We start from the raw sequence: 15,949 nt of genomic DNA, 5'->3' as shown, positions 1-15,949 counted from the left end.
GGCTCAACTCGACCCGGAGCGCATTGGCCTATTTTTTAATCTTGAAAATAAAAAGAAATCAGGAAGAAAACGTACAATAAAGTAATGTAGTGAAGATGGTGTCGTGTATTGTGCCGGATTGTAGTATCACAGGGCGAAATAACCCAGGCAAACATTCTTTTCACAGGTAATTATGATATTCCGAGCGAAGTTTTCTTAACGATATTTTGTCAAATTAACAGCATAAAAAGTGTAAAAAGCCGGTTTATACAATTAATTATAAGTTTTTCTTCAGTTGTGTGCTAATATTTTATCATATTAGTCAATAATTTAGAATATTTTGTGTAAAAACTTAAAACTGTTACTATACGCTAGGGCTTGACAAAATGTTCATATGACTGTATCGCAAAGAGTAGTATAATATATAGGCTGTATCGATAACTTGTCGGTATAATAGGTACAATATATATTTAACTATTTTTTCACATCATTAAGATATTAGCCTTTATAACCGAGTTAAAATAATAACGATTGTTATAATACCTTTTTTGAAGGTGCACATGTTTAGCGGTAAATTTAAACTTCACTTTCCAACACAGTAGGTACGTAATTTTAGCCACTTTTCCACGACTTTGCCGCCAACACAAGGAAACACAAGACAGCGTATACTTGCACACAGCGTATACACACCCAATCAAATTTGTCAGTAGAAAAAGGCGCAAAATTAGGGGTGCGAAACTCCTAGCTTCGGGAAAACTCGGCTCTGTTCGGCTCAGCATTGCTCCGAGCAATTATTAGGGTTGGCACAACTTGACGTCCCTTTGCGTGCACGGTCGTGCACACAGTGATCACAGATAAGATAATGATCTGAATTTTGACAACCCTAAGTAGCCGAAAGGGATAGTGCCATATATTAGAAAGGGACATCGTGATTCGACCCTGAACCGCTGTCAAACTTCGGTTTTGTAGGAGATTTCCTTTCTCTACGGTAGCACTATTATTTATTCTGTGGCGAAATTAATATTTTCTGTGGTAAGTCAACTCTTTGCGCCTACTGTTAGCATGTGTTTGTGTTAACGACGTTGCACCACACACACGCATACGACGAGAAACCTGCTTTAAAGCTGTAACGGTGCGGTGCGGTAGTATGTTACGGCTATTATCAACGCTTGCTTGCTTTTTTTTCATTAGACTTTACTGACACGTATTATCATATTTAATACAATGAAACAGGTCAAATGAAACATTTTACAGGTCCAGACCACGCGAGGCTTTTGGCGGTCGGAGCCCGGGAAGCGGGTTACTGGCTACATGCCCATCCTTCGCCTAATACTGGTACTTTCTTGGATCCGGCCTCCCTTAGACTGAAGACAGGTTTGCGACTCGGGGTTTCGGTGTGTACGCCACACATATGCTCTTGTGGCACGGACGTGGACCGACTGGGACACCATGGATTATCTTGTCAAAAAAGTGCCGGCCGTTTTTTAAGACATGCGTCGCTTAATGACATAATCCGTCGGTCTCTTGCCACCATCAATGTACCCGCTCTTCTTGAGCCGACTGGCATTATCAGAGATGATGGCAAGAGGCCCGATGGGATGTCCTTGGTTCGTTGGAGCTTGGGACGGATGTTGGTGTGGGATGCTACCTGCGTAGACACACTGGCACCGTCCCACCTCCTACGGACTAATGTAAAAGCGGGCGGAGCGGCGGAAAGCGCCGAAATTTTAAAACGTAATAAATATAAGAGCCTCGGTAGAGAGTATCATTTCGTTCCTTTTGGAGTTGAAACTCTAGGTCCATGGGGTCCCAGCGCGCATAAGTTGTTTGCAGAAATCGCGAAGCGTCTGGTTGACGTAACTGGTGACCGAAGAGCTGGCGGCTTTCTCGCACAACGTATCAGCATTGCGATACAGCGGGGAAATGCCGCCAGCATCCTTGGTACAATGCCTCAAGGGCCTATTTTAGATTTAAGCTAGTTATTAATTTCGTTTACGTAGTACCACTGTATATATCTTTCTTTGACTTAACTTATCTTATACGGAGTTACATAATATATATATATATATATATATATATTCGAAATAGTAGATTGTGTCACAAGGGAGCAAAATGACATATTTACGGCGAGGGCGTAAATTGAATCCTGAACGAAGCGAAGGATTCTATAATAGAATCCCAAGAGTAACGAGGGATTCTAAAGTAGAGTCCTGAGCATAGTGAGGGATTCAAGTGTGTTACGTCCAAGATGGAAATAATTTTGCTACCATGTGACACATACTGCTTTTCACATCACCTATGAGGTAATTATGATTTTTAAAAATATTATTTAAGCTAAAAAAATTATGTACAAAAAATGTAAAAATAGTGTCCTAGAACAGAAAAGTGTTACTTTGATCCCTGCTAGGAAGCAGGGAAGAAAAGTGCCAATTTGATCCCGCCTAGCTGGGAAGAAAAACGCCTTTTTCGAATTGGTGATGTGAAAAAGGGGTTTTCATCAAAGTAACACTTTTCTTTTCTAGGACACTATTTTAATTTTTTTTTGCACATTATTATTTTAGCTTAAATAATATTTTTAAACGTCATAATTAATTACCTCATAGGTGATGTGAAAGCAGTATGTGTCACATGGTAGCAAAATTATTTCCATCTTGGGCGTAACACACTTGAATCCCTCACTACGCTCAGGATTCTACTTTAGAATCCCTCGTTACTCTCGGGATTCTGTTATAGAATTCTTCGCTTCGTTTAGGATTTAATTCATTCATTTTATTTTAATAAAAAAGAAACATTGAAAGAGTAGTCGATAAAGCAGTAAAACACCGATAGATTATTAATATGTTGTAACTTGACATCACTAGCTTTGATCTCACATAGACAATTTACGCACACACTTGCATTTCATTTTTGGTCGCACTTTTAAAGCCTGACAGTTGTTCTTTGTCATCCTAGTTCTGTGGTTTCCTAAACATTCAGCTGTCAAATAGTTTTTTTTAGGGTTGCCAGCACTAAAATAAAAAAGTGGCTGCAAATTGAAATTTTGCGTCATGCTTGCGTCCTTTTAGGGACACCCGTTACCATTCATAAGCCATTTATTTAAATAAAATCGGTTAATATTTTCGTTGCTGTTTTGTTTTAAGTCGATGAATTAATTATATTGAATGCCTATATGAATAAATGATTACACCACGATAGTAATAATCACAATTGTTTTATTTCCCATTTTGTGATGTGACAGCGTAAGTACCTACACTACACTGGCGGCGGCTCAGAATAATGACTAAAGCATAGAAGTAGGGCAAAAATGCTTCGCAAATATGTATACCCGTACTTTACTTCCTTACGAATTAGATAATGTGCCGAAAAGAGATGCATATATGCATGTTATTTCTCATTTACGTACGGTGTCATAAGTTTGATAATTTGTTAGGGATGTAACTGTGTCGACTTTTTATATCGATAAATTATGCATAAGTTTATGTGCCGTGTAAAAGAATAATCACGAAATTGGCAAATTGATAATAGTCTGGCTAATGAAAGTTGAACCTGAAAAAACGCGGCAATTTCAAGAAATCTGTAGCAGGCGGCTCGTTGAAATGAAATGAAATGCGTGGACTACAAGAATTGCATCTTTTATACTTTTTATAATTTTCATATTCTAAAATCATTAAAAAGTATAAAAATTATGCAATTCTTGGAATCAAAGAGCCGCCTGATATGAGGATTAATGCATGTACCTAATATAGCTTTTATCTCATTTGCAGTCTACCACTCAGAACCGTCTAACTATACCTCTCGTTTTTTTATCATTAGAAAGAAGGCGAGCGATCTTAACGTGTCGTTTTATCGAAAAACACTTTGAAAATAAGTCACAACAAATATAATATACGATAATTTACATACTTTTGCTTTCATAAGTAAAATATTGCTATATTTATAAAAAAAACTTGTCAATAAAAAGACACGTGGAAATGGTTTACCGTTTTTTCTAATGCTAAAAGACTAAGTATAGTTTCTAGTCATGTACAGTCAGCTGCAGAGAAAAGGCATCCCCCCTGCATACAAAGTTCTGTAAATTAGTATGGACGTGGGGTACCTTTTCTCTGCAGCTGACTGTACCAAATAGGAAATGAAAAAAAAAACGTTCGTATAATATTTTTTTTTTATTTAATAATAGGGAATATTACGCGAAACTCGGCGTAGGTGGAGCCACTATCACAATCTGAGGGTCTATCGTGAAACAAGAAAATCGAACTTTCGTTATCTAACATCTCTGTCACTCTTGCGTATTCGAGCGATAAAGAGGCAGCTGGATAAAGAAATTTCGGATTCGAGTTTTCCGGTAGGTCCCCTGAAAACTTGTCAAAAACCTGTTAAAGGTACAGTATAAATAAGTTATTCTACGGTGCACTAAAAAAGCTAGTGCTGCACTCTGGTGGCAGAACATTGCAGTAATATCCCCTATTCCTCGTCCTTTGGAAATCTGAAATAAAAAGTTGAGTTTTGTGACCAACAATATTAATAAAAGGAACATTCATCAATGATCATTAATGTCTTTTTTATTAGGGTTCCGTACCCAAAGGGTAAAAACGGGACCCTATTACTAATACTTCGCTGTCCGTCTGTCTGTCACCAGGCTGTATTTCATGAACCGTGATAGCTAGACAGTTGAAATTTTCACAGATGATGTATTTCTGTTGCCGCTATAACAACAAATACTAAAAAGTACGGTCCCCTTGGTGCGCGCGTCCGACCCGCACTTGACCGGTTTTTAGTATTAAACTATAGTCTGGCAAACACAATCTGTCAGTAAGTAAGAACAAAGAAAACTATAGGTACAGTCGAAGGCAAAAATATCAATCCAGACAAATGGCTTAAAAATATGTGAACACGATTTTATTGTCTAAGCGTACACATATTTTTGAGACTTTGGGAATGTATATATATTTATACCCTTGACTGTACTCATCAATTAAAATGAGACAGTCCTGGGCCAAACTATAAGAAAGCTGTAAATGTCGATAGGTTATTGATCTGAGGTCGATACATCACTATGGCAAAAATATAACCTTTCATACTTAGCAGAAAAGTTCAAAAATATATGCAAAAATCTATATAGACTTGAATGCAAGTAATAATTACATAAACAACATATCGATTTCTATGTTTAGGGTCAGGTCCTATAAATTAATTTCTTCAAAATTGAACAAAACTCACCGATTAAAGGTTATCGGTTCGTGCGTATTTTCTTTTCTTCCTGTATGCGATTACAGCCCTCGATCACACAAGACATTATCACAAAGGGAACTTCAAACCATTACAAATAAAAACTCAGCACGTTTTCCAACAATCTTTCAGGAATAGCAACAATATAATTAAAATAAACCAAGATGACCGCTGAAATATCCCGAAATATTTCAACTAAAATAATACGACTATGTCAAGTTGTTACAGTTGACATCTACCTGTGAAATAACGAACATATATTTTATTTGGCTGGATTATATTATAGAACCACATAAGACCATTTGACATTTCCCTCAGTTCATCTTATGACAATACTGAAAAAAACGAAAGAACTTGCGGATTGTTGTCTCACTCACTCATAGACAAAAAGTAATAACGTGTTGTGAATACGATATCTTTTACCAAGCTTTTATTTTTGCCCGGCTTCTTTGCTTTAGTCATTATTCTGAGGGCGGCGGCATCGCGCGACATCAAAGGCGTTGCGCTGCTGTAGGGAATAAGAATAGTTGTAATACTGTGTCTTTACTATGCTGCTAAAGGACAAGCCTATCCTATTAGATTTTTTTTTCGAATTTCAAAGTTGGCATCTCCTATATATAAGTGGACGAAATCTGACACAACCCTAGTTGGCATTTCAAACTGTTTTGAGAAATCGATTATTATGTCGATTACGTTTCGCTCGGAAAATATCCTAGCTCAATCTAAAACGTGCAGTTTTGTAAATTTTGTCGAGAATATGTTAACTACACAATAGTTATAATTTTATAATTCTTAATCTCTAGTTTTGTCTCTCTCGTATTGTACTTACTTGCTAAAAAGGGACAGATTCTACCTATGAATGAATTCGTAGGTGAGAATGAATGAGTAGGTACATATAATATATTAATAAATTATGTAAAATGTATAATAAATTAGGTTAGACCAAGTCAGGGGTGCTACAGACAGGAAACCTCCCAGAGTGCCGAGTCCCTTCTCATTCCTCTTGATCAGCTGATCCGGGGGAAAGGGAAGGGCTCTCGGACGGTGCGCCCCGGGGGCAACGGTAAGTAATCTCTTGGTTTCCAGGTAATTGCTTACCGGTGCTGCCAATGTCCTGTCAAGGGGAGGGGGTTAGGGGGGTTCCGCACAGGGTGTCCTCTCATTGAGGGAGCGTTCACCCGAGTGCGTGCTGGAGGGGGGCCTTTGGGCCGTGCGACTGCGGTCGCGGATGGGGCCTTCGGGCCTGGCGCGTGAGGGCACAGGAATGCCGCTGACCTGTATAAAACTGCGGTCCCCGTAACTGCCTAGGCAGAGGGCCTATGATGACGGCCGGGGGGGTTGCCACTGCTGGCCGGCGCCGTCGTGGCGGCCACGAGGATGACCACCTCTATAAAAAATCGGTAAGGCAACCTGAGGGGGTGAAACCCGGGGTTTTTCCATCTCCTCCCGGCGTGGAGGTTGTCATGAGGGACCAGTGTGTGGCGTCGCCCTGCACACTACCTTCGAGAGGGGGAGAGAAAAAAAAAAGTTACCCAAGTCTGCGACGATTTTGATAGCACACGCAGTGCAAGTGTTGTTTATACGTCATAATTTCCTAGAAGTTTGACGTTTAAAATAACACTTGCCCTGCGTGTGCTAGCAAAATCGTTGCACTTAGGTATCTCGAGACCGAGATTAGACAACTTCTAGAGCATTTATCATTTTATAATTATTTATAAAACATTCAATACCCAATCAACGAAATAGGTTGAATCTGATATCCGCATATTTGCAAAACTACTGGCAGGGTTGGTGAAACATTTAACAGGTAGAAAGTTTTATTCGGTGAAAGGAAAACGATTATATCCGGCGTCCTGTTAATCAACGCAATTAAAAGACAATAACTGATATTCTAGTAAGCTGAGACATTAAAATAAAACTAGATAGTTATTATATTAAAACCACGAAGGATTTAAATTAAATATTTCATAATAACTAGATAAAAAGTACTAATTTGATTCTATTGATTCGAGTTCCCGGGCGACGTTGCAACGGCGCATGCTCGAAAAGCGCTCGGAAAATTCGCGACTACGGCTGCTGAAGGTGAGTATTTTATATTTTCTTATTATAATCTTAATAGATTTTATTAATGACCTGTCTTTGTATAAACGCATTTTTCGGTTTATATTGATAATATTTTTCAATGTAAGTACAATTTGTCTTTGTATAAATCTATATTAGGTACATGCTAATTGATTTTGCCGGTAGGTCTTCGTTTTAATTGCGCAATTCAATAATCTATGAAAACTTGTGCTCTGATTAATTTATGTAGAAATATTTATCATTTAAAACTTTGTAGTCTATAGAGATACACTGCTACAAGAATTAAATATTGCAAAGGACTTACACCACAATGATCTTATAGTCAGTCTTTTTAGTTATTCTCATTATACCTAAATGTCGTCCTTCAAATTCGGTGTTATTTTAATTTTGCAACAAATATGGATGTAGCTATAGTATTTTGACATATCTTTTGTAGTTTGGCATTTGAAAAGAGACACGCCACCGCGTGAGTCTTTAAAACTTAAGTTTTCGTCCATAGGTACCTAATTGGGGCATATTTTTATCGTTCTTGCAGGGAATTGATCGTCTTTAGATTATAGACGGACAAGCAAGATGGAGGCAGGCATGCGTTGCGCCGGCAAGTCCATGTGTCACGCTCGCCAATATATGCGGCTTTAGATTATTCTATTTTCAAACGTGCAAATGTATGCACTTACGCTTATTATAGCACAGAACAAGTCTACTAAATTTAGACAATGCATTGACTTATCGTGGCAATAAGTACATGAGTTTTTCTTTTATTGTGGACAGAAAATTAACCGTCTTGTCTGAGCGTCTGCACCTTAGGTTTTACAGTGTCAACGCCATCTTAGAATCGACCGTTCCGCATTTGGCAGAATATTGCCTATCTTACATTATTACCACGAAGGAGTTAGAAATGTTGTAATTTGTTTTGAGTTATTTATCCCCTTTCGTGATATTTGTTTTGTCTGTAGGTCCGGTTGGTTTCAAATAAGTAATTTGATAACCGCTTGCGATGGGTAAGGAGAAGACGCATATTAATATCGTGGTGATCGGCCACGTGGACTCCGGCAAGTCCACCACCACCGGGCACCTCATCTACAAATGTGGTGGCATCGACAAACGTACCATCGAGAAGTTTGAAAAGGAAGCCCAGGAGATGGGCAAGGGATCCTTCAAGTATGCTTGGGTAAGTCTTTATTAGTTTCTGGGACCTATCCGGATCCAGTAGGAAAAGCATTTTCGCTATTGCTTTAAGTAGGTATAAGATATCAGTCCACTTTACACTTAGTAGGTAAGTACCTATTTTTGTAAAAATATAAAAACGTAAAAATAAACTTTTTCTGAGTGTAAATATTTTCTTAAATAAACCCACCGAAAGTAAAAAAAACGTTCCTCGCTGGTAACTACCTTTTAAAAACCTTAGTTCCAAAATTATATTTATGCAAAAAATAGTGAATGTAAGTGAATAAAGACTCATTGAAAATGTAACTAAGTAACGGTTAACTCGTTTTTAAGTTTTCGCAAAAACAGTCATTCTCCAGTAAAATCACTCAGGAATGTGAAGATACTCAAGATACTCCCATTTGTTTATGTCCAATAGAAATGTTATCAAAAGGTCCCTTTTAAGTGTCTATTGTGACGTACGGGCTGTCACAGCGGAACCCTACTACACTGAACGTGACGTACGGGCTGTCACAGCGGAACCCTACTACACTAAACGTGACATACGGGCTGTCACAGCGGAACCCTACAACACTGAACGTGACGTACAGGCTGTCACAGCGGAACCCTACAACACTGAACGTGACGTACGGGCTGTCACAGCGGAACCCTACTACACTGAACGTGACGTACGGGCTGTCACAGCGCAACCCTACAACACTGAACGTGACGTACAGGCTGTCACAGCGGAACCCTACAACACTGAACGTGACATACGGGCTGTCACAGCGGAACCCTACTACACTGAACGTGACGTACGGGCTGTCACAGCGCAACCCTACTACACTGAACGTGACGTACGGGCTGTCACAGCGGAACCCTACAACACTGAACGTGACATACGGGCTGTCACAACGGAACCCTACTACACTGAATGTGACGTACGGGCTGTTACAGCGGAACCCTACTACACTGAACCACAGATTAATAAATGACTGAACGTGGCCAGACAACACCGACATGCTTTTTAGGACCGTTTTTAATCGTCGAACATATATTAAACTTTGCAAATAGGTATATAGGTAAGCTAAGAGGACAATAGGTATAATAAGTTAGTACCGTTACGCTGATCTGAGTGCGTAGCCAACGTGCCAATCGTTAACGCTCCGTAGCGTATCGTACTCCTCTCTCTATCACTCTTCCCGACTAGTGCGACAGTGACAGTTGCGTTTCGTTCGCTATGAAGCGTTAACGATTACATGTTGTTGTTGACTAATACGCACCCTGGTGATGGAGTCAGTAGGTGGGTTGGAACTTCTCGGTAGCTACTAGAAGATGTGGGCTCAAATGATTTATTTCGATTGGATGTTTCGACTTGTCAAATCTTTTATTAGGACTACCTACAGTTAGAAAGACGGCATTAAAATGATGTATCGAAAATGTTATATGTAATAAAAACTTACCTAAATGTTATTTAATTTATAGGTACTTACTTACATAATAGTTGACAAGTACTTTCTTAGGGTATCGTAGTGTTTTTGCGTAGGTAGCTAATTGTTCAAAAAAGTACGTAAACGTAACTTATTTTTAAATTAATAATTTACTTAGGACAGTTGAATAATAGTACGGATTTTAAGCTTATTTTGCAATGCCTACTGTGTAAGTAGGTATGTTTAGATCAAATCTTGCAAAATAAATTAGACCCACTTCCCATTATGGTGACATTTATTTTTTATGATATACACGGTGGCTAAAAAATAAGTGCACTCTCGTTGCCAGGGAGGTTTTGGGATTATACTGAGCAACGTTACTTTTACTTTGGGACCAACCCCGAAATCGAGATAAAACAATTTGGCTGTTTCATACATTTTGACTGGTCCATTTTCAGTATGGGAGGGTAACATTTTTTTTCTCGACTTCGTGATTGGTTCCATAGTAAAAGTTGCTCAGTATAATCCCAAAACCTCCATGGCAACGGGAATGCACTTATTTTCTAGCCACCGTGTATAGGAGGCAAGCGCTGCTCGTCGAGGCAAACGAGCAGAATGGTCATCGATTACTGCCGACGATGAGCACCTGCAACACTAGAGGGATTGTAAGCCGTATTGCCGGCCTTTAGGCTGCGTTCCCACCAGAGATGTGCGAGGATGCGTAGCAAGACATGTGTTTGTTAAGAACAGTTCAGTTGTAATTGTTACCTATATATTTACATATCCGATGACTTTATAGCCAGGAGCCAGAGACATTGCTATAAAATGTTGCTACTTAATATTTTGCCCAAATTTTTTGTAAATATGTACTATTTTAGGTATTAGACAAGTTAAAAGCAGAGCGTGAGCGCGGTATCACGATCGATATTGCACTGTGGAAGTTTGAAACTGCCAAGTACTATGTGACAATCATCGATGCACCCGGACATAGGGACTTCATCAAAAACATGATCACTGGCACCTCCCAGGTAAATAAAGTTGTAAAGTTGCTGTTTTGCGAGGAAATGACTACAAAGAGGTAAATGGATAGGTAATTGGAATGATGCAATTTGCAGGCGGATTGCGCTGTTTTAATAGTGGCTGCCGGTACGGGAGAGTTCGAAGCGGGCATAAGCAAGAACGGGCAGACGCGCGAGCACGCGCTCCTCGCCTTCACGCTCGGAGTGAAGCAGCTAGTCGTGGGTGTAAACAAGATGGACTCCACCGAGCCGCCCTACCACGAGGCCCGCTACGAGGAGATCAAGAAGGAAGTCTCCTCTTATATCAAGAAAATAGGTTAGCAGTTCATTCACATACTGCTGATTTACCCACACTTTTTTACTTCAAATTCTGGACAGAGTTACGCAGTGTCTTACGTAAGCGAACAACTCGCGAAAGCGAAGCGAAGCGGCGTTGCAGGCCCACGACGTTCGCGTTCGCAACGAGATCGCCCACGTAGGACACTTCTATAGGTATCAAAGGATTGATTCACCCCGCGCCGCATCGCTTCGCTTCGCGTTCGCGTGCTACGTCGTACGCTGCGTTAGCTTAACCTTAGACTGATTCTACCTATGACTGTGCTATGACTTCATCTAAGTATAAATTCGAGAGAATTTCGTAACTTTGTAGTCTACTTATTTTAAAATTACTTGACAGCTTTAAAGAAAGGTATTTTTAAGTTTCGATCAGAGTGGGAAGGTTATACCTACCTAATAGTGGCGGAAGCGTTTCGAGCGAACAAATATAGCACAGTCAATGCCGGCTTGCACCTTTTACTTGCATTCCATTCGACCTTCAGTCCAATCGTTTGGTTACTTCCCATTTGTCCTTTAGAACTGAGAAGTACAGTACCTACCTAATTCACGAATTTAAAATGGCGAAAACTAAAAATAGATAGCATAAACTAAATTGCCAAAAGGCTAATGAATAATGAAGTATCTTGTGATAGAATATTAAATTTGGATACTTATCTCTTGTTTTGTATAGGTACGTAGTTTTAATTATCGATTGTAATTATACTATTATTGAGACTTTACTCTTTACTTAACTAGCTCGATACAAAATCGAAACTAATACCTACTGGTAAAGCGCTTCAATCACCTTAATGAGGTTGGCCCGTCGAAGTATTTATAGGCCAAGCAATAAGAAGGTATAGAGGGAAATGCTAGGAACACAATTTTTAACTTCGTTGCTTTGTTTAGACTAGTTAGGAGATGAACATATCAAAAGTCCCCGTCCGTAACCCTGGTGCTGAGGGGGAGAGGGGGGATTGAAGGTAAAAATTTTCGGTATTTCGATTATACCTCGGAAACTATGGGTCTGAGCGACACGGACATGAAAAATTATTTAATTTGTTACAAGTTTTATTAGGTAATTTTTTTTGATATCTTGTATAGTTTTTGAGATATCCGCTCTTGAAGGTTTATTTAGGGCTCTCATTTTTATCTTGATTATCTACATCAGTAAAGCTGCTAGGCCGGGTTTAATAACGTTTTCGTATAAATCGGGGGTGCTAAATTCATTTATGGTATCAACATTGACACCTTTCCAAAGTAAAAACATATAAACTTTAAACAAATAACTATTTTTTAACTCCTCTTCACGCTTAAACCGCTGAACCGATTTAGTTGAAATTTGGTAAATAGATGTTTTAAGTCCCGAGACAGGAGGATATAATATAGTTTTTATCTTAATAATCATACTTGGAAGGTGTGAAATTTGGTGTGAGGGGAATTCAGCTTCTTCGCCGAAGTTGAATTCCTGAGGTTAATACTGTTTAAATTTAGGTTTGAAGTCATGTTTGGTATCATTATCAACTAAATCAAACATGTAGACCATCCCAAATATTATTTAAATAGGTTCAGCGGTTATTGATTTCATATACAAATTTCCACCCCACTTTTCACACCCTTAAAAGATGATTTTGGTTATAAAAACTATCCTATGTACTTACTGTCCCGGGACTCAAACCATCTCTATACCAAATTTCAACGAAATCGGTTCGGCGGTTTAAGCGTAAAGAGCTTTATTAAAAATCATTTTTTTAAATTTTGCTTTTACTTAGGAATGGTGTCAATGTTGATATCATAAATGAATTCAGCACCCTCGATTTATACGAAAACGATTCCAAACCCGGCCTAGCAGCTTCACTGATGTAGATAATCAAGATAAAATTGAGAGCCCTAAATAAACCTTCAAGAACGGATATCTCAAAAACTATACAAGATATCGAAAAACTTGACTGAAAAAAACTTGTAACAAATTAAATCTCTTTTCATTTTGTATAAGTGGCCAAGTCGCTCAGACGCATAGTTTCCGAGATATAATCGAAAAACCGAAAAATGGAACCTTCAAACCCCCCTCTCCCCCCCCAGCACCAGGGTTACGGCCGGGGACTTTTGATATGTTCACCTCCTAACTAGTCCAAAAAAGCTACGAAGTCAAAAATTGTGTTCCAAGAATTTCCCTCTATACCTTTTTTTGGGCATTTATTCTCTGACCTTTTTTTTTGTAAACGGAGTGGGCGAATGCTGTTGCGCACCGTCCCCCGGGCCGCGGGAAGGCCATTGATGGGGGGGGGGGGGGGGGGGGGGCTCCTGTCCCCTCTCACTGGCGAGAGGGGAGGGAGAACCTGGCCCTACCCACTAAACCCACTCCGGCGTTGCATATCCTCTTTGCCGTTTGTGGGGGCGCCATGGGATCGAGTACACTCTACCATGGCGCTCCCCGGCAGCCCCGGCTTGGCGCCAGGACACCCGCACAATGGGGGGGGGGGGATCAGAAACGCTGGATCCCCCCCGACGACGTATGTGGAGCGTGCAATGCGGGTCCCGCACCCGCTGGCCCCACTAGGGGTCGAGGCGAACATACGCTCTTCGCCCTCGACCCCGCCGCCTGCGTCGGAGAGGCAGCGCGTCAGGATCAGCTTCGCGCCCCCTCTCCGCCTCCTCCTTTATCAACATGACTTGTTCGCAGAAGGAGGCCGCCGCTTCCCAATTCCCATCGCTGCTCAGCATCGCCGCTATGATGCTGTGCAGCGACAGGTCCACCACCCCTGTTGCCGCCCTGAGGGCAGCTCTTTCCACGGCCCAGCGATTGCACTCTTCCAGAGTATGCTGGGCCGTGGCTCCCTCTTAATTCTTAACTGGTAGTGTCCGGACACTACCTGCGTCACCCTATAGGTCAGGGCCCCCCTCCTCCTGTCCACCCACTCATTTATCACCGGGAGGATAGCCCCTATGGTTCGGGTTCCATAGTGGCTATCCTCCAAGGCATCCCTCCATCGCGCTCGTAGGCGCTCCGCGGCTGCCTGCGCCGTCCTTTCGGCCTCCTCCGCGTCTGGGGGCTCGTCACGCCTCCTGGCCTCCGCCCTCAGCTCAGCTCGTGCCTCTCCGCCAACACCTGGTGCGGTAGGCCCTCACCATCCTCTGGGCCACCACCCTCTGCGGCCGGCGGAGCAGCGCCTTCGTGGCCTCCGTGAGTCGTCCGGCCCAGATTGGGGCTCCGTAGAGCGCCATACTCCGGACGACCCCCGCATACAGCAGTCTGCATGGGGCATTCGGCCCTCCTAGGTTGGGTAGTAGGCGGCCCAGAGCCGAGGCAGCACCCACTAGACGAGGAGCCATTGTCGTGAAGTGCTCCTTAAAGGTCCACCTTCTGTCCAGGACAAGTCCCAAGTACTTAAAGTGGGCCCTGACCTGGACAGATTCGCCCCTAACCCTTACAGCGGTGCCCGCCGGCAGCCGCCCCCAGCCCCTTGGTCCCCCGAGGACCATGACCTCGGTTTTCGGCAGTGAGACCTGTAGCCCGAGGAGGCCTATGCGGTGGACCGTTAGCTCGGTCGCTACCACCGCCCGCCTGAGCACCTCCTCCAGCTCCTTTCCTCGCACGGCCACCATTGTGTCATCCGCATAACACATGGTGACCATGTGCGGAAGCTGGAACCCCCGGATGACCCAATCGTATCCAAGGTTCAACAGGAGGGGCCCAAGGACAGACCCCTGCGGAACCCCGCACTCCATGGCCCTCACACCCTTAACTCCACCCCGCTCGTAGAGCACCACCCGCCCCGTCAGGTAGTGCTCTACTACGCGCCTTAGGTAATGAGGCACTCCATGGAAGCGGAGTGCCTCCGCGATTACCGTGTAGGGGAGGGAGCCGAACGCGTTGGCGATGTCGGTCCGAGCCCGTCTCCGCCAGGTGCCGCTGAATGCGGGAGGCTAGGATTCGCTCGAAGAGCTTCCTGGCCTCATCCAGTAGCACGATGGGGCGGTAACCAGCGGGGGAGTCTGGTGGGCGCCCCTCTTTACGTAGCAGGCACAGTCGTCCCTCCTTCCAGCATCCCGGGAAGTGCCCCTCCTCAAGGCAATCTTCCAGCAGGGATCTGAGGCGGTTCCCGAGATGCTTGAGAGTCCGTCCGGTCCCGGCGCTTTGCACATGGCCCTGAGCCGTTCCATGGCCCAGTCCAGCTCGTTATCGGTAACGGGGGGGAAGACAAGAGGTTCCTCCGGGTCCGCTGCTGGGGGGGCCATCGCCGGCGGGACGAAGTCCGGTGGTGCCCCGGAAACAGGCCCTCGACCACTCTCCAGAGGAGCTCTGGCTCCATGGACTCCGTGGAGGGGGCGCTCTGCAGTTTGTTGCGCACCATTCTGTATGGGCGCCCCCACAAATCCCTATTAAGGGTTGCCAGGAACTCCTCCCACCCGTCGTTCTTAGCCTTCCTGATGGCCTGCTGAAGGGCCCGCTTCTTCTCCATCAACACGGTGTGGAGGAGCTCCTCTTCCTTGGCAGTGTGCCTTCTCCTCCTGCACCTCGTGTAGGCCCGCCTGGCGTTATTGGAGGCCGTGCGAAGGGCGGCGATCTCCGGGGTCCACTAAAAGACTTGCTTCTTGCCCCGGAAAGGCCGAGCCAGGGGCATAGAGGCGTCACATATGGCCTCCAGGGACCTCCTAAGGCGGACCGCCTTCTCTTCGACACCTCTTGGGGCGGCCAGGGGGGTGTTTCACGCGTCGATAATGGCAGCCTCTTCAGCCATTTCCTTGTCGAGG

The 15,949-nt window shown here is 43.0% G+C and overlaps 1 protein-coding gene across 1 annotated transcript in view; it reads left to right on the top strand.

Annotated features, from left to right (window-relative positions):
• The first annotated feature begins 7,134 nt into the window (after positions 1–7,134).
• LOC134754873 (elongation factor 1-alpha 2) overlaps positions 7,135–15,949 on the top strand; it is a 51,417-nt gene continuing 42,602 nt past the window's right edge. The window contains exons 1-4 of the mRNA XM_063691324.1: positions 7,135–7,287; positions 8,244–8,458; positions 10,742–10,891; positions 10,979–11,198. Of these exons, the coding sequence (XP_063547394.1) occupies positions 8,285–8,458; positions 10,742–10,891; positions 10,979–11,198 (544 nt within the window). The 5' untranslated portion in view covers positions 7,135–7,287; positions 8,244–8,284. The remainder of the gene's footprint in view (positions 7,288–8,243; positions 8,459–10,741; positions 10,892–10,978; positions 11,199–15,949) is intronic.

This window comes from Cydia strobilella, chromosome Z (assembly GCF_947568885.1).
Source record: "Cydia strobilella chromosome Z, ilCydStro3.1, whole genome shotgun sequence".
Lineage (NCBI taxonomy): Eukaryota > Metazoa > Arthropoda > Insecta > Lepidoptera > Tortricidae > Cydia > Cydia strobilella.
The sequence above is the reverse complement of the archived record's forward strand: the minus strand, read 5'-3'. Positions and strand labels throughout refer to the sequence as shown.